At 43.6% G+C, this 25,252-nt stretch overlaps 8 protein-coding genes across 8 annotated transcripts in view; 6 read left to right on the plus strand and 2 right to left on the minus strand.

Annotated features, from left to right (window-relative positions):
* Positions 1-2,071: 2,071 nt before the first annotated feature.
* Positions 2,072-6,368, minus strand: NUP170 (Nup170p; the record flags this gene model as incomplete). Its single annotated transcript, XM_020214977.1, has 24 exons — positions 2,072-2,334; positions 2,356-2,420; positions 2,466-2,485; positions 2,507-2,529; positions 2,572-2,613; positions 2,653-2,696; positions 2,727-2,762; positions 2,787-2,915; positions 2,937-2,948; positions 2,973-3,076; positions 3,098-3,236; positions 3,258-3,299; positions 3,321-3,374; positions 3,408-3,425; positions 3,456-3,495; positions 3,532-3,679; positions 3,710-3,739; positions 3,764-3,896; positions 3,924-3,938; positions 3,960-4,055; positions 4,080-4,441; positions 4,463-4,568; positions 4,596-4,655; positions 4,677-6,368. Coding segments are annotated over 24 exons (3,516 nt in total), but the record flags the coding sequence as incomplete, so codon positions are not given.
* Positions 6,369-8,040: 1,672 nt separating this feature from the next.
* Positions 8,041-9,134, plus strand: CYBJADRAFT_184601 (uncharacterized protein; the record flags this gene model as incomplete). Its single annotated transcript, XM_020217136.1, has 2 exons — positions 8,041-8,219; positions 8,386-9,134. Exons 1-2 carry the CDS (start codon positions 8,162-8,164, stop codon positions 9,132-9,134), a joined length of 807 nt encoding a protein of 268 aa, XP_020070585.1. The 5' UTR covers positions 8,041-8,161.
* A 680-nt stretch (positions 9,135-9,814) lies between these two features.
* On the minus strand, positions 9,815-11,004 carry GLE2 (RNA export factor GLE2). Its single transcript, XM_020214978.1, has one exon. The coding sequence runs from the start codon at positions 10,952-10,954 to the stop codon at positions 9,875-9,877; it is 1,080 nt and encodes a 359-aa protein (XP_020070586.1). The 5' UTR covers positions 10,955-11,004; the 3' UTR covers positions 9,815-9,874.
* Positions 11,005-11,163: 159 nt separating this feature from the next.
* CYBJADRAFT_167581 (uncharacterized protein) lies at positions 11,164-13,389 on the plus strand. The gene has a single exon (XM_020214979.1). It carries the CDS (start codon positions 11,182-11,184, stop codon positions 13,339-13,341), a length of 2,160 nt encoding a protein of 719 aa, XP_020070587.1. The 5' UTR covers positions 11,164-11,181; the 3' UTR covers positions 13,342-13,389.
* Positions 13,390-14,320: 931 nt separating this feature from the next.
* On the plus strand, positions 14,321-16,393 carry CYBJADRAFT_177449 (catalase; the record flags this gene model as incomplete). The annotated part of the gene is made up of 2 exons (XM_020216863.1): positions 14,321-15,778; positions 16,385-16,393. The coding sequence occupies 2 exons, from the start codon at positions 14,321-14,323 to the stop codon at positions 16,391-16,393; spliced, it is 1,467 nt and encodes a 488-aa protein (XP_020070588.1).
* A 422-nt stretch (positions 16,394-16,815) lies between these two features.
* Positions 16,816-20,569, plus strand: NCR1 (sphingolipid transporter). The gene has a single exon (XM_020214980.1). It carries the CDS (start codon positions 16,863-16,865, stop codon positions 20,520-20,522), a length of 3,660 nt encoding a protein of 1,219 aa, XP_020070589.1. The 5' UTR covers positions 16,816-16,862; the 3' UTR covers positions 20,523-20,569.
* Positions 20,570-20,717: 148 nt separating this feature from the next.
* Positions 20,718-22,860, plus strand: AEP3 (Aep3p). Its single transcript, XM_020214981.1, has one exon. The coding sequence runs from the start codon at positions 20,775-20,777 to the stop codon at positions 22,617-22,619; it is 1,845 nt and encodes a 614-aa protein (XP_020070590.1). The 5' UTR covers positions 20,718-20,774; the 3' UTR covers positions 22,620-22,860.
* Positions 22,861-23,961: 1,101 nt separating this feature from the next.
* The window catches only part of CTS1 (chitinase), a 2,518-nt gene continuing 1,227 nt past the window's right edge, over positions 23,962-25,252 (plus strand). Inside the window, exon 1 of the mRNA XM_020217137.1 lies at positions 23,962-25,252. Coding sequence (XP_020070591.1) covers positions 24,191-25,252 — 1,062 coding nt within the window. The 5' untranslated portion in view covers positions 23,962-24,190.

Consider the following 25,252-nt stretch of genomic DNA (forward strand, 5'->3'; position numbering starts at 1 on the left):
GCACTTTGTTAGTGCAGAACACACGTTATTTCGCTTGTAGGTATAATGGTGTAGGAAGAGGAGGAAGATAGCGCAGTTGAGGTTGGTTGATTGCAAAATATCTTTAGTCTGAACTCACAGTGTTCTGTGTATACTTAGGTAGTTTTTTTTTCGTGTTGGTTTATGTCTACTGATCACCAGATATGTCCAGAATACACCTGTTAATGGTGTGTACTAATTTCGACATGGATCTACAATAGTTGTACGATTCAAAGGAGCCTAAACCGCATAAAAAGAAACTATCATCGTCGAGCCGACGAAACTTAATCCCTAGCACACAATTGTACACATTGTAGAGAAGTGCAGTGGTAGCGGGTACAAATGTTGTATAGCTAACAAAGACATACCTGATGGAGATAACAAAGCTTCACACGGTGTCGAAGTTAGAGATTAGTTTTGATGCTCGCCCCCCCCCCCCGCCTGAACTTACAGGTCCAAGTGTTCTGCATCAATAAAATCAGTTCTGGATGAAAAGTTCATTGTGCTCTCAAGCTTGTGTGGCGTAGTACCACACACAAGAACATTACATCGAACCATCTGAAATTAGCGTCAAAGAAGTCGACGACTTCTGTGAGTAGCACTTCTGTGCATAAAATTTCTCCTTCCCCGTACCATCAGCCGAAATGGTGTGATTGGTTGCACTGCTGATATTGTCCATGCTCATAAACCGAAGTTTACTCCTCAAGTCAAACTCTGTTGGTTGTAAGTGCTCATGTTGTGGATATGGTGCAAGCACAACTCAGCCTCTGTATTTGCTCACGATATCCTTAAATGATTGTTATGAACCGACCCTCTCCTCCTTACAGTACCATAACTAACTGCTCAAAATTGATCAGTGACAACGTATTTATGTGCTCGCGACGCTGACGGCTGTAGGCTATAGCCAGTTGAAATTGACGGATGAAAATTCTCTCGCCTTGAACCCGGACTACGTTGACACGGCATAATGCATATATATTGCTTGTTGAAACAATTTAGTAGCTAGCTTAAAATCCAGAGTTAGAAAGGCCCTTCAATGGGGTGGTTTAGACAGACATATGTTGATGTCACGGTGTACTATCTCAAAAGATAGGACTGACACAGCTCACTTCCACAGTACGTAAAGAGCCATATTAAATACCCAGTCTCCTCATAATATCAACAGGTGGTTATAAAAAGGACAGCCTGAGAGCTGGTCTTACCGATATGCAACGTACGAGTTAACTTATTCGGCGTTCTTGAGTTGTTCCGCGTTTGGCCCTACTTTGTCTTACACAGACAAAGCCTTCAAGGGAAGAAAGATGGGATCACCATTCGGTCAATTGGGAAACCATGGATACCAATCATATACGTCCATTAGTTGTTCAAACAAGCTACACTTTACTCAACTGCTCTACCCATAGCCAACGCACAACGTTGATCATGGCTAGTAGTCTGACAAAGAGAAACGAAACCAATCATGCGGCGAGGCCAAAGACACAAACAAAAAAAGAAACTCTATGTCGCCGAAACAGGCGCCTGAGGTCTCTAATCTGATTGGTCACTGTGCATTGCGAATTTGATCCATATGAGGTGTGGGTTTACAGGACAAATGGTCCCGTTTGTCCTCCAACATCCACTGTTATTATTAATCTTCCTAATGTATAATGCCTGGTTGGTATGTTTCTGATCACTTCATAGTGGAGGCTAATTCTCCCTCTCACTTATAGTCAAAACCGAGCGGTGGCGCACGTTTCGAGCGTCATTATCCGATTATGTATGGCAATCAACTAACCTTGTAGTGTAAAGTAGTTAATGCTTGACAATACGCTTCCTTTGAAGGCCAGCATCTTCTCTGCACCCAACTGTTTGGTTATAGGTATAATATGAATTGACCGGAAGGATCGTCTACAGAGACGAAGCGCACCACGTACTGTCATTTTGACAGGATCTACTGTCGAAGGATTGTTTTCTTTTCATGTACGCCTGAAGACACAGGTTATATGTGACAGATCATGCCAGTGGAAGTGTGGCACCTACAGACGGCGCCTTTTGGAATTTCGCGGAGAGCAAAGTTACACCCTCGGGAAGTTGCAGTTGGTTTGTAAGGCGATGAGAACTTGAAAGAGGTTGGAACTACAGCTAATAAGCACAGTTCTAAGTAAGTGGTGTAAGATTTGACGATATTATAATAATCTCTTCTGCTAGACGATATCCGCTAACAAATGGTCTCAAATACTATGACCAGTCTTCAGCATGTACTTGTGGATTGGGTCAGCAGATGTGGAGTAAACCTTCAATTGACGAACCTCATCGTTTGAGATAATCTCTCTCAATCTCATATCCTCGTCGTACCACGTGTGGATGAGATAGACGAGCTCATTCTTGAAATGTTCGTTCTCAACGTTGGTGTCAATTAGATCCTTCAAAATGTAATACAATTTGTCGTAACTGATACCACATTCAACAAAGATGTTGACAATAGCACCTTGTTTAACCAATTGTGCACCCTCATCGGATTCATAAACAAGACTGGTAACGAGCGGGAATAGTTCACCAACAGGGAAAACAAACTCAGAGCTGCTTAGCTTCTTCCCAACTTTTACCAGCGTAGTGCTCAGTAGATTGATATACTTCTCAGAGTTATTGCCAGACGTGAGCTCATCAACACCGGGATTCGTGATCAAATCAAAACCTTCCTCCGAGCTACCATAGATTGTTGCTTTAACACTTTCAAATAACAGAAGCCATCTGGATAAGATCTCCTCAGAATTACGGTAGTCTGAAACTTTGTAAATGTTCAGACATACATCATGATAGAAGAGAACATTTGCAAAGTCGTTAAACAACTCCGTGACAGTCAAGATCTTGCCGTTCAACTGATCAATCAACTCATCACGCTTGGATTCATTCAAACGCTTATCTTGAGATATAGCAACTAGCAGATCGTACTGTATATTGGAAGCTTCAAAGACTTCCTCAATCATGGATGACAACTGGATCACTTGTTGACGTTCTGTTGGTAGAGCTGTACAGTTACAGAACCCAATAGCTCTGGACAGATATTCGTTTCTTTGGGCTAGGGAGATATTGAAATCACTGATAGCCAATGTGTACGAAGTTACTGCTGCTTGGTAATGTTGCCCCTTCTTAGATTGGTAAATCCATAACAAATCAGAGATCGCCAACGATACGGATGATTTTTCTTCCAAATAACTGAGTACATATGGTGTATCAATCTCCAACAGTCTTTCACTCACATCATGAGCAATGAACCAATCATATAACTCATAATGGAACAACTTATCTTTGACTTTGAGCACTGTATCATAGGTCAAATCCCTTAGCTTTACCATATCCGTCACAGGACTTGGGCCCTCAACTCTTGGTTGGTCTTCGATTTCTTTAACGTTGGATTCAAGTGCTAGCTTGTCCACTTTCACAAGTAAATCAAAGACAACTTCGAAAATAGCCCTACGTTTTTCGTAATATTTCTTTCTCTCATCATTAGGCAACTTACCATCAGCAGCGTACTGTTGTGCTAAGTTACCTTGATCAATACCGGCAGAGATGTTCAGAGCAAATTTTACTGCACGTGGGAAATCATTCAAGCCAACCATGATGTCGATGGATTCTTTCAACTTCTCAATGCTCACCTCATTATTGATGGCCTCAAAGAGCTCTATAGCACGAGACAAATGGTAGTTCAAACCATCATAGTCTTTGAAACCAATTTCCTTTGCTTTACGTAAATGTTCGATAGCACGGAACCCAACAACGTCGTTTGCAGAGCAAAAAGTACCACAGCGATCTTGTAGTCCTTTAGCAATGTATTCAATGGATTCTCCGCGTGACATACTTCTGTTGATGATGGAAGACAATATTTCCTTGATGAGATTCTTGCATTCATCAGTTGGTGCAAATACATCCTTGAATTTCAACTTGGACAATGAAACTTGGACATCCAGTGATAAATATTTGAAAATATCCCTAAGTCGATCTCCGTTAACTTCATCAGAGCTTTCCTTGAGCAGAACGACAAAGAAGGAGAGTGCTTCCTTAATAGATGTGACAAGACGAACAGCAGAGTTGATGGCAATGTTCTCAGCCTGATTTGCAAATTCATCAGCTTTGTTGAAGTTTCTGTTGTTGAAGCTAGGTGGAATAAAACAAGCGATAGTGTTACCGTAAGTTTGGAAGAACTCGTTCAAAACGGCAGTTGAGCTGTGAAGAAATTCAAGGTTTCTTTCGTTCAAGTTAACCATGTGTAAGTATTCATTTTCAAAAATGGACCCCTTCAAGACTGAGCCATCCTTGTTAAACTTGATTTCTGGGGAAATCTTGAAGACATTTTCATCCCAAATATCACGGAAAAGTCTACCGATCAAAGCAATTATTCCATAAAATCTTGGACTTAGAACAACATTGCTGAATTGGAACATTTCTGTTTTGGGATTTAGTACACTAACAACCATGGAGTTGGGTTTCATGTATGATTTGTATTTTGGTGCAAAGTCAACAACATTTGGAATACCCAAGGTGAAAAAGCTGAAAGCATTGGATCTTATAGTCTTTGGTAAAGCAAATTTGCAAGTAACATAGAGGGCTGTAGATGCAGCTTCAAGAAGACCATATTTGGTAACAAAAGATGCCATCTCCTCTGAAAGACTTTCAAAGACCAAATCAGGAGTTCTATACTTGTAAATTTGGAGAGAAGTATTTGTAAGAACAGCAACTTCAAAGATGCCATTTGTGTACTGGGTAGCAAATTCATTTGCGTATCCACGAGGACGGTTGGTAGCGTTGAATGTTGGGGTGAGGGCCACGATCTGATGGACAGTACCTGAACACTCCAAGAATGTTGCATTTTCGACATACTGGTTATGGTACTTTAAGATGCCGTAATCTGGAACAGAAACAAACAACTTCTGCTCCTTATCTTCCTTCTCCACAACATCAAAAAAGATACCAGGTGAAATGATTTTACTGGACGGCTTAGAAGAAAGCAGAACACTGGATTTCTTCTGATAACTGAGCATGGTTGGTAATTCTTTTTGTCTTTTGACGCCTATAGAGAAGTCCTTCATGGCCTCTTGTTCTTTGAATTCCCTCTGCTCCGATGCAACATCTGCGAGTGATTTTTTAGTAGGTGGGAACTTAACGCTCTCCAATCTTAGAGCAGATACTGCATGCTCTGAACATGAGCCATTGAGGTAAAGACGACACCCTCCAACCGTAATTGCAACCAAAAACAAATCATCGTTCTCAGACTTTGTCACGACATTTATGCTCACAATCTTGAGATATTTATCTGCCAGTAATGGCGAAGCTTTTGCCGAGGATGTTCTTGCATAGGTTGATATATCAGTCGGTTTCACGATACGAGCCTCATGTACTGAACCCGAAGGTGAGATTTTGTAAGCTCGTATGATGGATTTATTCGACAGCGTGTAGAGCACACCTCTGGTGTTATCCAATTCCAATTGAACAACAGTTTCAGATGAGTTTTCCGAGGTGAAATATGTGTTTGCAATTGAATTGATCAAAGAAGCACCAGGGATGAGACTTGACACCGCAGATCTTGTCACACAACGTTTGTTACATTTTTTGTTAAACCAGTCTTCCGAGTTTGAGTACAAAAGCTCCCAAACGTGCAAACCGTCACCTTGACCTGTGAAGAATATTTGGCCAGTTTTATCATAGGAGACAAATTGATCAACCGACAGGCAATGTGTTGGGACAATCATTCCAGTGTTGTACAAATCCAAAGAGTCTTGTGTATAAGCCACAGCCAATACATGTATGTCGAATGGTGTAGCTATGAGTAATAGATGAGTGATGGCACTTGTGAATGTGTTTGGCTTTGGCTTAACAAGGTGAACTTTCAAGATTGTATGTTTGATGTCTTCAAAGCTTTGAAAATCCGACGTCTTTGTCAAGTTCCAAAGGATCAATTTATTATCTATGGTGACCCAGGCCCTTGAAATTTCAGGAAATAGACCCATTTTACCAGATGTTTCCACTTTGCTATATTGGCTAAGGATTTCATCAGGTATATTTATGATATCGGTTCTTTCAAAGGGACAGAAAGGACCCAATCCTTGTATCTCAGAACTATAATTATAGTTCACAGCAGTTCCGTGGAACGAGCTGTCATCCAAAACTGGAGAGATCTTATCACGTAGCAAAGAGGCGTCGACAAACTTACTGGCAAGTTGCAGCGGTTGTTCAATATTCGCATCTTGAACAACTAGATGATCATTCTCATTACCTGTTAGAGGGGGAGCAGCATCCACTGTTGGTACAGTTGATGTCAGAGATGTTGATGTGGGATAGAGTTCTTTGCTCCTGTATGGTGTTGCTGTATTAGCCACTGAATTGTAGTTAGTATTTGCTATTCCATTGCTACAAGCTCATAGACATCTCCTTCACAAGCAACCATCACGTGTGAACTAGAACGCCAATCAACCAAGATGATTCCAGCAATGTCATGCTTTGAACTGTATTGAATCTGTACATACTCTTATGAGCTCAACAACACTGGCGCGTGCAATGCTGTTTGGTAATCAACCAAGAAAGAAACACAAACTAGTTTGTTGTTTACATTTCACGAGAAAAGGTGAAGGAAAACTGGGAAAAAAAAAGTTCACCAAGCCCAATTCGGTAAAGCCCGAGGTTCTCAGCGTAGGGTAACACCTCGGAACTATTGTCTACTCAAAGGGGAACCATTCCTGAGGAAGAAATACTGTCACCTGGGTAACAGACTGTTGTTGCTTTTGTTTGTATGTTTTCATGTTTTCATCTTATTTTGTGTTGTTAAAGAGCTGTCCGTACTTGAATATGTGTACTCATTATGAGTTCATTTACGATGCTACTGTGAAAGGTATATGTAATCAGCTTAGCTTAGGGTCGTTGTAGATTGATGGTGATATCCAATGGATCCAACGAATGAACTTACAGAAAGGAATTTGAGAAGGTTACAATCGTCGCCCAAAAAGGTGCCCTTTTGTAGACTTTTGTAGACTTTTGCGCCAAATGTGAAACTGCTGTCAGGACACGAAAAGACACAGCAAAATGACGGCAAAATTGATCTATAACAGAAAAATGTCCGATATGGGCAATACAAGCTCGAAAATTAAAGCCCTTCCCACAGGGAGAATATTACGAAGAATACAACGGACATTTGACAACTCCTTATCTCGCTCGTATTGTCTACCATCGAATCTGGAAGGGAGCAAATGTCCTCCTCATCATGAGCCAGTGTACACCATCCACTCACCACGCGTCCTTCACGCAGCTGGAGGGCGTGTGTCTTTACCACCCTGCCCGGGCACGCTTGTAACAACGGAACACATCGCTGAGTCCATCGAGCATCTACCCTAAAAACACTCGTAAATTGTCGCATCTTGTCCTCCAGTTCATGTTGTTTCTCCCTAATCCACCAGCGTTTGGCCTTCAAATGTCAAGTCACGGGGACACGACTCGCGAGAATGACTGAGGAGTACACGAGCAAGACATGTACCGGCTACGGTTCAATAAAACACACACTGTCTCTGGCTGACCGCACCTTCCGCTGTGCCTAGTGCAGCCTGTTTGTCGACCGCGACATCAACAGTGCGCGCAACATCCTCTTCAAGTGTCTTGTCGCATCTCAATAGACACACCCACACACACAAGGAGTGCGCTCATGTTCCTCTAAAGAAATCACTACCCTTTTGCTGTCTCTAAAGAGCACAAAATGGCACATTTTCATGAACAATCAACATTTGAGATGAGTGGATACACCTTCCTATTGCAGTAATTTCCCTAATTCATCCATTACCATTAACAAAATACGTACATAGAACAAAAGAAAAAGAAAAAAACGCTCTGTTGAACCCTGTCGAATCGAACAGCCGCTATTTTCGTTACCTCGCTCCCGCTCGGGGAGACGCATTCTCGAGAGCGCTTGTGCTGGTTGCAGGCCCAAAAGAAAAATTTATTTACCCCCCTCCCCCTCATAGCGATAATTTCCTCTGTGTTTCCACCTCCAAAGGGAACAATACCGCTTATAAAATTTACCGAGCTTTTACACTCCAAGGGGAGAAACGAGGAGAACCACTCTACATATTAAGGAACGTAAAAGCACAAAACAATATTTATACCTATAGAGAGATTTCACAAGATGGATACTTCTCTGGAGAACAAGCCAGTTATTACAGCATTTGCTTCTCAATTTGATGGTGAGTGATTTGCTATTCCCCGGTGTACTTTTTTCTCTGTTCTCGTGGGAAGCAGTGTTTATGAGGGTCCTTTGTGTCATGACAGCGGATTAGCCCATGCCACTCTTCCAAAGGGACGAGGAGGAGTGTTTGACTGAGTGGCGAGTTTGACTAACACGTGGAATAGAAATCGACAAGGCTTTGTTTGACTATCGTTATAGAAGGCAAACCCAGTTACATCAGAGAGGGGCAGGCATGGGCATGAATGCGAACGCTTATACCTATGAGAACAACATGGGCATGAACAAGTCCAAGAATAAGTTCCCTGGTGGGCAGCGTCGTAAGAACAACAATAACAACAGTAACGTGGGTGCTGGATCCCACCGTCGTGTGCAAGCGGTTCCACAGCAACCAGTTTCGCCAGCGATGGCACAACAGCAGCAGCAACAAGGTTATGCTCTGATGGGCCAGAAGCATGTTGCGAACACTGCTGCTATGCAACAAGGAGGTGCATTTCATCACCAGTACGTTACTGCTGGCTCGCCAGACTTGTTCCCGCCAGAGGGAGTTATCACTCCAACGATGAGTAACAACTCCAATAATAATAAATTTGATGCGTTCTCTTTGAACTTATCATCCTCGATCTCGTCTGGTTCATCTTCATTCTCATCGTCGAACGGCGAGGTCGATAATATAATTGGTGGGTCTGGCTTTGCAAACACCAACCCTACATTTGGATCCATTTGGGATCCTATCGTTTCACAACAGGAGAAACCTTCACAGCATGCCAGATATGTTGGTTTCAACGAAACGACAAATGCTACTAATGCTACTAATGTTGTTAATGAACAGAAGTCCTTTGGATCGAGAACCACGGGTGAAAAGACCAATGGTTGGTTGAACATTTGGGGAAATGACATGTCAGTTTGGGGTTGAAAAACATCGGTATACGCCTTAGAACAAGGTGAGTATCAGATCAACTCAACAAGAAACTGATAAGTGTTATGACTTCCCCAGATGCTTGGATATTTCGAATGAAGTTTGGGAACTTCTATGCTTTTTCGGTGGTGATTTTACCACCACCTTGGTATGAAATTGGAGGGTTTTTACTGTGTATTTTGGGAAGAGTCCGACTGTGTTTAGCACAGTCATTTTTTATATGTTTTGTTGTTGTCTGATATATCTCTCTACGGTTTGAGGCACGTTGGAATGAATTCTTACACACCAATGAGAAGGTTTGCTCTTCTCATTGTCATGACGATTGAGTGTGTAAATATGGGTGTTGCTGTTTTTTTTTCTCTTCATGTCATGTTTATTTGATTTTTCAGTGGTGATGATGTGTGCTGATCTTCACTTTGTTTCACTGGAAATGGGGTATTATTCTTTTGTTTGTTTGTTTATTTGTTTTCCGTTCATTGATCTCAATGGTCACTTGGATATTTGGTATCTTATGTTCGTCTATATGTGCATGCATTGTTATGTTGATCTGTTTTTATATATATGTTGGAAGTGAAGGACAGAGAAAAGGTGGTTGGTTATATGTGCTTCTCTAATTTGACGGATAACTCATCTCAATTGGAGAAGCCATCGTGTTTATTACATAAAAAAGATTATTTCTTAAAGATTATTACAGGTTTTATTCGTTTTTTTATAAGAACACTAGTGACTGGCTCATCTCAACGTCTCTTTGGCTTTTGCTTAACCTCTTCGTCCTTTGTTGGGTGCAATCTTATAAGATTTGGGTACTGCGGATTGTTGAAGGAGTAACCTTTACTCCAATCATATGACACGGCAACGGCGTAGATGTTACCGTTTCTGTTGAATGCAGATGCAGTGATAGAACCATTCAGTGCTGGGAATCCCTTCAATCTATGCTTGGCATCTTTGTCCCAAAAGTTGAAGCACCCATCAGAGCCAGCAGTAGCAAAGGTACCATAGACTGGATGCGCACATATAGAATTTATGGCAAAAATATGACTCTCCGTTCTTCCACCTTTAGTCTCTTGCTTACGATGACACTTGAAAGTGAAACCTAACTGCGATTGTTCTGTATCGTCAATGTATTGGAAGGCACATCTCCCCTCAATGGAACCAAGGGCATAACCGTTACCTTGAGGATAGCAAGTAATGGATCTAGTTTGCCATTTCAGCGGTGATGTCACTGTCTTTCTAATCTGCTGTGGGTTGTTGAGGTCAATGATACAAACGTGTCTTTCAGCGGTACCGACAACGAGCAATTTCTGTGAGGAATCCATCGTATAGACCCTTTCTGGGAGTTGTATGGTGGCAATTGGATTAGGGGTTCTCGTATCCCAATATCTCAAAGTCTTGTCCCACGAACCACTCACAACAACAGGTGTATTTGTAGGACCACATTCAACAAATCTAACAGCCTTCACAGGAGCGTCGTGAGCACCAATCTGCTGTGCCTGACCACTTTGAATATCGTAGAGCTTAACCTGCTTATCGCATCCTCCCGATATCACCTTGGTACCATCACTCGTCCATCTTGTGGACAGAACGGGAGCATCGTGCTCATACATGGCACGTCCTTCAGTGGATCCATTGGCGCTCACCTCATATATACGGACCTTCTTGTCCCATGAAGAGGCGGAAAAGAACTCAGCTTGTGGTGAAAAGGAGATGTCAGATATCGAATCTTCCGGAGGGTTCTGCACTATAATATCGTTGGACAGATCAGCTTCAGTCGCCACTGTGGTACTCGTGGCAGTTGTGGACTTGTTGAAGAAGGACATGGTTGATCTGCTGCGTTCCCTATTCGTGTCCAAGTGTGATGAGATCGTTCCGTTTTCTCTTTGTTTACTTTCAAAGGGCAGCAAAAGGTAAGAGAAAAAAAACTTGACGAGCCTGTGTGTGTACCTACCGAATTCTGCCTGCTGGGGTGTGTACACAGTGAACAGTACGCAGATGGAAGCCGTTGAACGGTCAGGAAGAAGCGCTCTTCAGAGACCTGTGAGGAGAAATGTCACTGTGGAAGGGCATACCCATCGTGGAGTTCGACCCTGAGACCTCGGGCTCGTCATCCCAGTTTGAAAGGACTCGAAAGCATCACTACAAGAATCTGTCATCGATCAATTGGCCCCATGAATACGCCCGGCGGGAGGAGATCAAGTCGAGCGTGTCGAACCATTCTCCTAATTGGGGGTCATACTGGAGACTGAGCTCGACCTGGACCGTGATAATCGGTACAGGTGCGATGATTGGTGTTGTAACGGCGAATATCGACTACCTCTATAAGTGGCTCACGGACTTGAAAGGTGGTGTGTGTCAGAATGGATTCTATATGACTTACGGTAACTGCTGTAAAGGTATAAACGAGGGAGACATTTGTGAGGAATGGCGACAGTGGGACCAGGTCATTGGAATCAGTGGTAGCACCGCAGGCTCGTTTATATACAAGTATTTTCTGTTCATCGTGACCTCATTGATACTTGCTACGTGTTCCGCTTTACTCGTGAAAGACGCAGATTTCGTAAAGACAAGTGGTATCTCTGAAGTTAAGACAATCATCAGTGGTGTTGTAATAAAGGACTTCCTGAGTTTGAAAACCATGATGGTTAAGCTCATTGGGTTGACCCTCACAGTCAGTTCTAACCTGTGGGCAGGGAAAGAAGGTCCACTGGTTCATATCGCGTGCTGCTGTGCAGAGTTTGTGATGCATTTCTTCCCAGTGTTGGACGACAACGAGGCAACTAGACGTGAGTTGTTGCTGGCCGCCAGTGCCTCTGGTATATCTGTTGCATTCAATGCCCCAATCAGTGGTGTCATCTTCACTCTGGAACAATTGACGTCGTATTTTTACACTAGTACGAAGATGTGGACCTCTTTTATATGTGCAATGACGGGGACTATCCTGCTGAATTCATTCAAGGAAGGCATTGACGTCTACGTTACGATGGATAACCAATGGTTGGGGTTTGAACTCTTTGGGTTCATGATTCTGGGTATATCTGGTGGACTATTCGGTGCCATCTTCAACAAGATGAACATGAAATTTGCACAGTTCAGAAAAGACCATATAAGTTCGAGGGGAAGTCATTATGAAGTTGTTGAAGTTTTAGTGCTCTCAGTTGTGACTTCACTTGTCACGTATCCCTTGGTGTTTCCCAGACTTCCCCTCAACACACTAATCTCAAGGCTTTATAAAGACTGTGATGGTGTCGACGAAAACATCATGGGTGGGCTGTGTTCTGAACATCCTGGTTACAGCATTGCATTGTTGATATGTACCGGCATAACTGCATGCATATTGACTTCGTATACTTTTGGTACCATTGTGCCAGCTGGGGTATTGACGCCCGCATTAGCCATAGGAGCCATCTTTGGACGTCTGTTGGGCATCACCATGGAGAGTTTCCAAACGTCGTCACCTTTTCTCTCAGACCTGTGCAGAGAATCCTCAAACCTGTGTATTTCTCCAGGAGCATATGCTGTAGTTGGATCTGCTGCATTCTTAGCAGGTGTAACGAAGATGACGGTATGGGTGGTTGTTACTGTTTTTGAACTGACAGGTGCACTGACCTATGTTTTACCCATCATGATGACTGTCATCATTGCTCGGTGGACAAACGACCAATTTGACGAGATGAACTGTTATGATACATGGATCAGGTTTTTCCATTACCCATACCTCATGGAGCCCAATCGTCCTCTACCATTGACGAAAGCCATTGAAATCATAAAGCCTCTTGATGAAGTCAAGGCAATCTACCTGGAAGATGCCATGACATTAGACTTCCTGAATCGGCTGTTGTCACTGGAGTACCAAGGCTTGCCGATTCTTCGAAGCCGTACAAACCCACAACTTTACGGATGGGTTTCACTGGCAGAGCTGGCGTGCGAGCTCGAGTCGCTCCAACTCTCGCCAGACTACAACGGTGAAGCCAGGGCTTCCTTCGTTCCAACTCATGACGACGGCATCTGTCTACTAACGCATCTAGTGGAAAAGGACTATATAATCTTAAACCCACAACTGCCGCTACCTTCGCTGGTTGACGTCTTCTTCAACATGAAACCGCAGTTCGCGCTCTTCTGCCAGGACGGACTGTTTGTCGGTATCTTGACGCTCAAGGACATTTCAAGGGTGGTCCAAGGTGCAAAGGTCAAGCGCGTGATGCTATAGGAAACGCCACCTGGCGACTACATAGAACTATAATGAAGACCGTGTGTGTATTTTCTCCTTGTTCTAAAACATCCATTCACCCTCCCACACACCCATGCCCCTCCACCGAGGTCATGTACAGAATGCCCTTACACACCTTTGCACCCTCCTAGCCAAAGGGCTCCACAACCCACGGGGCGCTTGACAATTTGCCGAGCAGCGAGTTGTCCCTGATTGGTGTTTTTACTTGGGACATACAACGAGCGCTACCGGGTGCAAACACAGAGAACAAAAGGCCCAAGCGTGCGTGCGCCTGTACGGATCGGTAAACTGTCGCATATTCACAGTAGGCATAGTGGGCGAATTTTTTGTTTTTTTCAATTTTTCAACGATTTTTTTCTGTTGCCTAACTGATAAGGAACCTCGGGCGTCTACGCACAATGGCTGTGAATATGGTGCTTGGAGCATTTTCACCTACGTGGTCACCTCATATTTCCCCCATGGTCAAAGCCCTTCGTTGCTTTTCTGTGGTTGAACCACCTTTGGAATGGGCACCTGGCCAGGCACGGAAAGCCAAATGCCCATCCAGCGTAGCCAGAACAGTCGGTGATTATTAAAACTGTGATTTTCCCCACAGTAATCAGCTGTCTTTGCCAGCGGAAGTTTGCTCGATATTTTCCTGAGCAGAGGGGAGCTGTTGCGGGACCCAACTGCCTTTTTCGGTTAATCCCACAAGCTTTCCCACCGGGCAGTGGGCGAAAAGCACATACAGGCCACTGCTTTCGATTACGAAATTGTGGAACGTGATAGGCTGAAGGGCGAAACTCTGGCACGCTGTGCAAACCTTGCACATTGCTCCATTGTAGCAGTGACGTGACGTATATAACAGAGCCAATTTGCCCCAGATTGTCTCCAATTTACCTCATGCTTGGAATCTTTTCTCCTTCTCCTCTTTCCCAAAGAACCCTTATCGTGCTTTGTTATACGTAAAGTGCGAGCAATGTCTGACAACAAGAAGCCAACAGTCACAACCTCCCAAGGTTACCCAATCCCATACCCTTTTGAAACACAGAGGGTTGGTGAGCACGGGCCACTGCTGCTCCAGGATTTCAACTTGATTGACTCCCTTGCCCACTTTGACAGGGAGAGAATCCCAGAGAGAGTTGTCCACGCAAAGGGCTCAGGTGCGTACGGTTACTTTGAAGTTACCGATGACATCACGGACATTTGTGGGTCCGCGTTCCTCGACACCGTGGGGAAGAAGACCAAGACATTTGTGAGATTCTCTACTGTTGGTGGAGAAGCTGGTTCTGCCGACGCTGCGAGAGACCCAAGAGGGTTTGCCATCAAGTTCTACACCGAGGAGGGCAACTTGGACTGGGTGTACAACAACACGCCTGTGTTCTTCATCAGAGACCCGATCAAGTTTCCGCACTTCATTCACACGCAGAAGAGAAACCCTCAGACGCATTTGAAGGATGCCAACATGTTTTGGGACTACATGACCCAAAACCAGGAGTCTGTTCACCAGTTCATGGTTCTGTTCTCTGATAGGGGTACGCCAGCAACGTTCAGAAACATGAATGGTTACTCCGGCCACACTTACAAGTGGTCGAACAAGAAGGGCGAGTGGTTCTACGTGCAAGTGCACTTGATCACTGACCAAGGCATCAAGAACTTGAACAATGAGGAGGCTGGCAAGATGAGCGGTGAGAACCCAGACCATGCGCAGGAGGACCTGTTCAACTCCATTGCGAAGGGTGATTTCCCATCCTGGACTGTCTATATCCAAGTTATGACTGAGGCACAGGCCAAGGAGTTGCCATTCTCCGTGTTTGACTTGACCAAGGTGTGGTCCCACAAGGACTTCCCACTGCGTCGTGTCGGTAAACTGACTTTGAACGAGAACCCACAGAACTACTTTGCTGAGGTTGAACAGGCTGCCTTCTCCCCATCCCACACTGTCCCATACCAAGAGGCGTCTGCTGATCCGGTGTTGCAATCCCGTCTGTTCTCCTACCCAGATACTCACAGACACAGATTGGGTACAAACTACGCTCAAATCCCTGTCAACTGTCCTTACGCAAAGACTTTCAACCCAGTCATCCGTGACGGTCCTATGTGTATCAATGGTAACTACGGTGCAGCACCAAACTACATTTCCACCCTGGAGAACCCTGTTGAGTACAAGACCCAGTCCAACTTCAACTACCAGGCAAACCAGGAGACATGGCAAGGCCCTGCACTGCCATACCACTGGAAAGTTGGTGGTGACATCGACTATGCCCAAGCTAGGGCACTTTATCAAAATGTTTTGTCTAAACAACCTGGCCAACAGAGGAACTTGGCTCACAACATTGCAGTCCACGTTGCCAATGCTGTTCCTGTGATCCAGGACCGTGTCTTTGACGTTTTTGCTAAGGTTGATCCAAAATTGAGCAATGACATCAAGACTGAGGTTTTGCAGTTGTCTCCACGCTCAAAGGGCCAAGGTCAATGTCCTTACCAGAAGCTCTGAAGAGATTTTAATAACACAGTCTGCGACTAAACTATATATAATACGCTTATTCCATTCATTAAAATGTGCCATTTTCAGCCCCTTAGAAAGTCCAGGAGACAGCAAAAAGGTAGTGATTTCTTTAGAGGAGCATGAACGCACTCCATGTGTGTATGTGTGAGATGCGGTAAGACAGTTGATGAGGATGTTGCACTCGACGTTGACGTTGTGATCTTCGGGGTTCAGCTTAATGTTTCCAGTCATATTGATGTCACAATATATCTTTCACTAACAGTAGGATCTATAGTGTTCCATTCGCACGGTGTGGTTAGTGGAATAGTTGATATGATAATGACAATGAGAATAATCTTAATAACAATATAATTCAGGGATATAATAGATGAAGGTTAAGCACTAGGAACTTTATAAAGAAGAAATACGATGATTCAAGGAGTGCCTTTGAAATCATTGTAGAGAAACCACTGGAATCTTGAGGGTTCATGTTTCATCTTGTTTTCACATCCCAAAAAGGATGTGATAATTGTAAAATGTTACATTAAATCACAGCTGATATAACTCAGTGATAAATCCGGAAATCGAGTCCGGAGGTCGAATATCACAGCAAAGTGGTAGAGACACACTTCTTTCAGCTCTGTGAAACTACGCGTGGTGATCGGATGGTCTTCACTGGGCTCATGATGAGCACAACGTCTGATCCCCTCCGGACTAAATTGTAAACAATACGAGAGAGATAAGGAGCTTCTCAAATGTCCGTTGTATACTTCATAGAATTTTCCCTGTAGTAAGGGCTTGAACTGCCCATATCGGACAACTTTCCTGCCAGTAAATCAGTTTTGCTGTCATTTTGCTGTGCCTTTTCGTGCCCCGACCACAGCTTCACATTTGGCGCAAAAGTCTACAAAAGTCTACAAAAGGGCACCTTTTTGAGCAACAGTTGTGGCCCTTCTAATCGATAAGAGATATATCGGTAGTGAAGTAACAATAAAAAAGGTACGTGCGGGTCAATTGATGGATAAAAAGCACCATGAGACTGTTGCTATTAGCTTTGACATCCCTTGTGACAGGTGCGCTATCTACTCAAGAGCAAGCACGACTTAGTGAAGGCGAGGTGGACGGAAGGTGTGTTGTCTATGACCACTGTGGAAAGAGGTCTTTATTTGGGGCAGATTTGCCCTGTTCAGTTGATATCCCCCCGCAGCCGGTAACAGATGATGATATCCAAGAATTGGTTGGTATATGTGGTGATGAGTGGAATGGCAAGTCGCTTCTGTGCTGTAACACGTATCAGATAGACCAATTGAAGGAAAACCTCAAGAAAGTCGATACCCTGATATCGTCATGTCCCGCATGTCACAAGAATTTTAAGAACCTATTCTGTCAGTTTACATGTTCAAATCATCAAGCGGACTTTATCACAGTGACAAAGGCATCAACAAGTCTCGAAGGGAAACAGGTTGTCACGGAATTGGAATTCCGTATAGGTGAGCAAATGGCCAACGACTTTTACGATTCCTGTAAGGATATCAAGTTCTCTGCAACCAATGGATATGCTATGGACCTCATTGGTGGAGGAGCAAAGAACTATACACAGTTCTTGAAGTTTTTAGGTGATGAAAAGCCACAGCTCGGTGGCTCACCTTTCCAAATGAATTTCAAGTACTCAAACGGATCCTCGAGTGGTTCTCTCAATCAAAAGCAGTACAGCTGTGGTGACGGTATTTACAAGTGCTCATGCTCTGACTGTCCCAGCACTTGTCCCACACTGGACGATGTCAAACAAAGAACATGTAGAGTTGGTGTGCTACCGTGCTTTTCGTTCTCTGTGATTATAGTGTATTCCGTGTTGTTACTGGTGACGGTGGGGTTCTTTGGCTACAAGTTTAGCACTAAAAAGAGACAACTGTTACTGGAATCTCCATACCTGAGACCGGCAACTTTGGATTTACCTGAATTGGTGAACCGGAATGAGGTGTACTCTCTGAACAATGCACTGGAAATCCTTTTCGGAAGATTGGCATTCTACTGTTCGACATACCCTGCCACGGTACTTGCACTCACTATTGTTCTCACTGGTACACTATCCTCATGTATCTATTTCTTTGGTGAGCTGGAGAAAGACCCAATCAACCTATGGGTAAGCAATAGTGCTGAGGCTTACAAAGAGAAGCAGTTTTTCGATGATACTTTTGGGCCTTTCTATAGAGCTGAACAGATCTTTATTGTTGATGAAACTGGTGTCTTGAAAGACAAAACAGTTAAATGGTGGTCGAAAATCGAGCAAGAGATCACCAGTATTATTGTCGATGATATCACGTTGAATGATTTGTGTTTCAAGCCATTCGACGAATCTCCTTGTGTGATTGAATCCTTTACCCAGTACTTTGGCGGAGCCGTACCAAAGGATTGGAAATCAAAGCTACGTGGATGTACAGAATCACCAGTTACCTGCTTACCTCCTTTCCAACAGCCTTTGAATAAAGAGTTGTTGTTTGGTGGGTACAACGAAAGTGATATTCTAACTGCAAAGTCGATCTCCGTAACACTGTTGTTGAATAATCATGTTGGTGATAATGAAAATACGACTAAATGGGAAAATGCACTGGAGTCATATTTGCTGAAGTTGGAGCCCCCTGAAGGTGTAAGAATCAGCTTCAGTACAGAACCCTCTCTCGAATCAGAGCTTAACAAGTCGACGAATACGGATGCCAAGATCATTATTCTTTCTTATCTTGTGATGTTTATATACGCATCCATTTCCTTGGGTGGGAGCTTCAACATTTTGAAGACAAGATTCTCCTTGGGCTTGTCAGGTATAATCATCGTATTGTTATCAGTTACATCCTCTGCTGGATTCTTTTCTTTAATCGGGGTCAAATCAACTCTGATCATTGCAGAGGTCATCCCATTTCTGATACTCGCTGTTGGTGTTGATAATATCTTCCTGATAACACATGAGCTGAAAGGAATAAACTACTCGTATCCAAATGAGTCTGTGCCTTTCAGAATCTCCAAAGCCGTTGGTAGAATGGGTCCATCTATCTTGCTGTCTGCTACATCGCAGTTCTTAACGTTTTCACTCGCTGCATTTGTATCAATGCCTGCTGTGAGGAACTTTGCTATGTACTCTGCTGGTGCAGTCCTGTTCAACATCTTACTCCAACTTACGGCATTTATTTCCCTGCTTTCACTAGACCAGCAGAGAATAGACTCTGGAAGATTAGACTGCTTCCCATGCCTAAAAGTTCAAAGGTCCATCAGACTGGACGAAGTTTCCCAGCTGTTTGAATCGGAAAATGAATCTCATTTCTTTGATAAGCTATTGAGCAGTTTTGCTCCATGGATTCTGAGGAGAAAGGAGGTGATAGTGTCAATGTTTGTCTTATGGACCGGTGTCTCCTTATCATTCTTGCCCGGTATAAAATTCGGACTGGACCAGAGAATTGCTATCCCATCGGACTCTTATCTCATTGACTATTTCAACGATATTTACCAGTACTTAAACGTTGGTCCACCAGTTTACTTTGTTGTTGATGGCGTGAACGTGACGGATCGTAAAGTCCAGCAGACACTGTGCGGGAAGTTCACTACATGTGATGAATTCTCTCTGGCTAACATATTGCAGCAAGAGTTAAATCGCTCAGATATATCCACCATAAACCAACCAGTGGCATCATGGCTCGATGATTACTTGACGTTTTTGAACCCTCAACTCGACGACTGCTGTCGTTTCAAGAAAGGCACGGATGACATTTGTCCACCATATGCTCCGTCTCGTCAATGTGAGACATGCTTCTACAACAAAACCTGGGATTATTCGATGAAGGGATTCCCTCAAGGTGAAGAATTTATGAAGTACTTTGATATTTGGATCGACGCACCTAGTGACCCATGTCCACTCGGTGGTAAGGCTCCGTATTCCAGTGCAGTCTCGTATGATAATGAAAGCATATTGGCCTCTACTTTTAGAACTGGTCACGTACCTTTGAGATCTCAAGACGATTTCATTCATGCCTATAAGGAATCACTCAGAATAACGAAAGAGTTGAAACAAGCCACCGGACATGATGGCATCTTTGCATATTCTCCGTTTTATATCTTCTTTGTGCAGTATACGACGATCGTCAGGCTGACTTTCACGTTGATCTCTGTTGCACTAGCGATCATTCTCTTGAACTCAATCATACTTTTGGGCTCCGTCAGATCGTCATTGGCATTGGTGATTACCGTGGTGATGATCTTGATCAACATTGCTGGTGTCATGTCAATCTGGTCCATCTCACTGAACGCTGTGAGCCTTGTGAATCTGGTGATATGCATTGGACTCGCAGTAGAATTCTGTGTGCATATCACGAGGGCCTTCATTGTCTCTGATAAGGATAACAGGCTTTCCAACGTCAATTTCAGAGCATTCAACGCAATAACAGGTGTTGGGGGCGCCGTCCTCGGGGGAATCTGCACTACAAAGCTCATTGGTGTCATCGTCCTGGCCTTCACAAAGTCTAAGATCTTTGAAGTGTACTATTTTAGAATGTGGTTATCCCTTGTGGTTATCGCATCTCTTCACGCACTGGTGTTCTTGCCGGTGCTGCTCTCACTATTTGGAGGTAAACGCTATATATTCTCCGAGAACAGCTCTGGAATTGCTGATGATCTTGCTAACCGTTTAACTGAGCTGGCTCAATGAAATTGTTAGCTATTAGAGGAGAAGAAGTACATGGTTGATTCGTAAAGGTTGTGTTTTGTAGTAAATTGTTTTGATGATTGAGCCTAACACCCTGCCAGGCCGTGGCTCCCCGTCTAGGCTGGTGAAGAGAAAAAAAACCCCAAGAGATCGAGGTGAAAGTAAAAAATTCATCGGCAGTAAATTGAGTGGAAAGAGCCGACGTTGATTCGCTTAAAAACCAACAGCAACAGTCGTGAACTAAGGAAGTCCCCGATGTCTCTGATAAAGGCAGTGGGTGACTACGTGAAGGTGTGTCGAGAACACAATCTGTTTGTGACAAGACGGCCCCGAGTACAAATCAAACAACTTCTGCCATCGGCCAGCGCAGTACGAAGAGACGTACAGGCGTCGAAGAAAGAAGCACATGGTCATGAAGATCCAGAGCTTTGGAGACTTGTGAGTAAAGGCTCACAGTTTCAGCAAAATATAGTCAGGGAATCTTTGAAACCCCTTGGATTCCCAGTGCTTCGTCGAAGCCAGGAAAGACGTCAGAGAGATCACACACTGGATCATGTCCAATACACTGATGGGGAATCTACAGGCAAAGGGGAGTTCGAAAGGGGAATTATACACACTCTAGATGGACAAGCTGTGGCACAGATCATCTCGACCCTTGTGGAAATCACCCCGAGGGGAAATACACCAGACGATGTATCTCCTCTATCGACAAGAGATGCACATCTGATCTTTAAAGCACCCAAGCATGTCTACACAGAGATTCCACCTATACCCAATTTCTCTGAGTATCCGGAACAGTTTGAAGATTACATCTATAGAATCACACACTCCACTTTCCACCATAAACAGTCTTCCAAATTCAACGGGATTATACCCAAGATGCTGAGAAATATGTTCCACCCGTTGAATTCGAATACGTTGAACATACGTACTGCAGATTCGTTCAATTACGTTATACATTACTTTGTAAAGAAGTGGGACATCGCAACTTGTCGTGAGCTCATAGTCCAGATGAAAGCTGAACATAAGACGCCGACCACTACGACGTATAACATCATGCTGAATGCATTGAAGACTTTACAGAACATTATTCATAAGAGCGATCCATACAAGATTGCTCTCAAGCACCTAACGCAGATGAAACGATACAACTTGAAAGCAGATGTTGTCACGTGGAATATCGTCTTTAACATACTGAGAGACGATCCCAGTAAAGAGATCTTGGTACAAAAGAGGAAGGAGCTGAAAGTTCCCATTGATGACTACTTTACATATAGCTTGATGAAGCATTTCAGTAAAAGAGATGGCATAACTGGTAAGAAACTCCTTGAGGTAATGAGAGAACTTGGGTTCACATTGGATGGTCGACTGGTGACTCTTGTGGTGAAGATGCTGATCAGTGAGAGACAGTTCACGAACGCTTTGAAGATTGTTTCGTTTGCTCATGAGAATGAATCTATGAATTATCGTGCTAATAGAGAATCATTAAACAAATTTCTCGATGAATTTGCCAAGCTGAAAAGAGTGGATTTATGCATTGGTGCTATGAATACCTTCGAACGCAGCTTCGGTGTCACTGCTGATTATGATACATACACCCTCCTCTTCGAAGCTATGGCGAGGTCTGGATACTGGAAGGATAAGTACGCATTGTGCAAGGTTCTCTATCATCGTATGCTGAATGATCTGGGCGTTGTTGCTGGTGACTATTGGCTGAAAAAGCTAAGGTCCAGACTCAAATTTATACATGATTACGACGTCAACCTTTCATACCCTTTGACTGAAAAAGAGAGAAACTTGGAAAAGATCATCACCGAGTTTGCCTTTACTGAATGGAAAGTTCCTAGGTGGATGGACAACAATCGTACCGTGAAAGATAGAATAGCAAGTAAGAGAATGGGATACTATGCTTCCAGAGATTCAGTTGGAAAAAACCAAAGTCTGGAGATGAAGAACAGAAGAGAACTTTCTCGCAACTACAAAAGTAAAATTGATGCAATTTCCATTACGAAGGCCATGCAAAAGAGAATCCCATACGCCAAAGATCCTTTCAAAGAATTGAAGGAAGAGCTGAGTGAAAGAGGTATAATTTCGTCTTAGGTCTGGACATCCCCCCATGTACATAAAAATAGCTCCACTAATGAAGGTTATGATCATTCCTCACGTAGTGTACTGTGTTTATGAAACCACAGTAACTTGTGAGAGAAAACGGTTACATTATGTATTTTTGTCACATGTGTCTCAATGGCTGGCTCTTATGCTTAACCCTGGCAAGTTTCACATCGTATAACCAAACATTTTCTACTTTCTGCAATACGGACTAACGTCTTCGCCGATCATGGAGTATACCGATCTTCACATATTCTATAGTCATTTGATGTCTGTGGTCATGTCTCAAGGTCTGTTCCATGCTTCATGTACGGTACATCACCCTGATCCAAGGATTCACTTTGATCCAACTTTGGACCAACCTGTAGGTGACCGTGGAATCAAGTAAGTTTGTCTCCTCCTCGAACGTTTTCAATCTCCAATTGATCAATGTGGGATATACTATCAGATCATACAAATGCCAAACCTCAGGCGTCCAGAGGAGAATCTGGCAGAATTGTTCTCAGCATGTTCTTTCTGTGCCTTGTCGAATCCTAATGAGGATAAACCGGCACCCATTTCATTCATATCTGCTCGACACATGCAAAGCACATTACATATCCTCAAGGTTTGATTGTTTTGAAAACAACCCTGCAAGGACCTGCCAGCCTTCCCCGTGCAAGCTGCCTGACGCCCAGCCATCGTGAAAGGCCGCGCCTTTAGGGTTTGGAAAGCCGAGGGTGCTGCCCCCCCCCCTCCTCCGCCAAACTCTAGGCAGAAAAATTCGCGGTTTTCCTTCCAGCGCACATATGTGTTGCTAAGCGTGTACCTTTGAAAGGATCGTTCCAAGAGGTTAAAAGATAGAAGTTTGCTGGTGTTTAGTGTTCTATGCCTCTACAAAGGGGTCCATGTGATGTCTGACAGGATATTTCATCGCGTTCTCTGTTTAAAATTGACTTGTCATTCGTATTACGTAGGAAGAAAAAGACACTTCTAACAAGCGTTGCTCACTCCACCTAGGGAGTTCCAATGGCCACAGCAAGGTTAAAGTCGGAAAGAATACAGTTGGATACATGATGTGTGAGATATTTTAAAGCCATGGAGGCTTAAGCAACGTGTGATATAGATTAATCTCATGATATCGTTGTTATGTTTTAAGGTATCTCTCACTTCATCGGGAAATCCAACCAGCCCTTTGGGAAATACAGTCTCGGGGCCTCAGGACCTCATCGAACAGATCCTGCAGGAAGGCGCGTCAGCAAGTGCATATGATGGAATAATACAAGGGTGGTGTTCTAAATGAAACAATTTCGACCAGACAGGTATATAACTAGCTCATGTAACTCGTTCATAACGTGTCTCATGTCCACTGGGCCCTTTTATTCATCTTCCCCTTTCCCCTCTCTTTCCATTTCTTCAGTCAAACATCGAAGGAAACACCTAACAGGACCAACTCATTGTCGTTCATTATCACCGCCGCTAAGACCCATTCACTCTTTTATCTTTTACTACCGGTCTTTCTTTATTACTATTTTCCATTCCTGTTTTGAGTGCTGACTTCACATACCATTTCGCTAGGAATCATGCTTAACATTTTCACGCTCACGTTAGCCTTGATGGCTACAACTACATTGGCCTTTGATGCAAGCGCAAAGGACAACATGGTCCTCTATTGGGGTCAAGCATCTGCAGGTTCTCAAGAAAGACTATCATACTACTGTGAGTCCGATGCTGCAGATATTATGGTGCTTGCCTTCATGACTTCGTTCCCAGGTACAAATGATATCCCAAGTCTTAATTTCGCTTCTGCATGTACCGAAACATTCTCTGACGGACTCTTAAAATGCGATCAGATCGCTGAGGATATCAAGACTTGTCAAAGTTTGGGTAAAGTTGTCTTATTGTCTCTTGGTGGTGCTGTTGGATCATATGGCTTCTCTACTGATGACGAAGCTGTTGAATTTGCTGGTACTTTGTGGAACATGTTCGGTGAAGGTACAGCAGATGAGCGTCCATTTGGCGATGCTGTTATCGATGGTTTCGATTTTGATATTGAAAACAACAACCCAACAGGATATGCAGCACTGGCTACATCTCTTAAGGAGACTTATTTTACACAAGGTAGCAAGCAGTACTACCTGTCAGCTGCACCACAATGTTTCTACCCTGATGCTTCAGTCGGTAACTTGATGAACAATGCCTACATTGACTTTGCATTTGTTCAATTCTACAACAACTACTGCAATGTAAACGGTCAATTCAACTGGGACACATGGGTTCAGTGGGCTGAGACTGTTTCACCAAACTCCAATGTTAAACTCTTCCTTGGTTTGGCAGGGTCGGCAACAGCAGCAGGTTCTGGCTACGTTGGTATTGATACTGTCACATCTACTATTGATTCCATTTATAGCGATAGCCAATTTGGAGGTGTTATGCTATGGGATGCATCCCAAGGATTTACGAACGTTGTTTCTTCTGGTGACACTTTTGCTGAAAGTATTAAGGCTTATATGGTGAGTCTGGATTCGGAAACAACAACTTCCTCAGCCTCAACCAGTTCAACCAGTTCGACTAGCTCGACTAGTTCAACCAGCTCGACTAGTTCAACCACATCTGCTAGTTCAGCATCCTCAACCAGCTCAACA

Source organism: Cyberlindnera jadinii (assembly GCF_001661405.1).
Source record: "Cyberlindnera jadinii NRRL Y-1542 unplaced genomic scaffold CYBJAscaffold_6, whole genome shotgun sequence".
In the NCBI taxonomy this organism is placed as follows: domain Eukaryota; kingdom Fungi; phylum Ascomycota; class Saccharomycetes; order Phaffomycetales; family Wickerhamomycetaceae; genus Williopsis; species Williopsis jadinii.

Excerpts from the sequence above, each read along its gene's own strand:
- AEP3 (XM_020214981.1), top strand. The coding sequence starts at position 20,775 with ATGTCTCTGATAAAGGCAGTGGGTGACTACGTGAAGGTGTGTCGAGAA.
- NCR1 (XM_020214980.1), top strand. The coding sequence starts at position 16,863 with ATGAGACTGTTGCTATTAGCTTTGACATCCCTTGTGACAGGTGCGCTA.
- CYBJADRAFT_167581 (XM_020214979.1), top strand. The coding sequence starts at position 11,182 with ATGTCACTGTGGAAGGGCATACCCATCGTGGAGTTCGACCCTGAGACC.
- GLE2 (XM_020214978.1), bottom strand. The coding sequence starts at position 10,954 with ATGTCCTTCTTCAACAAGTCCACAACTGCCACGAGTACCACAGTGGCG.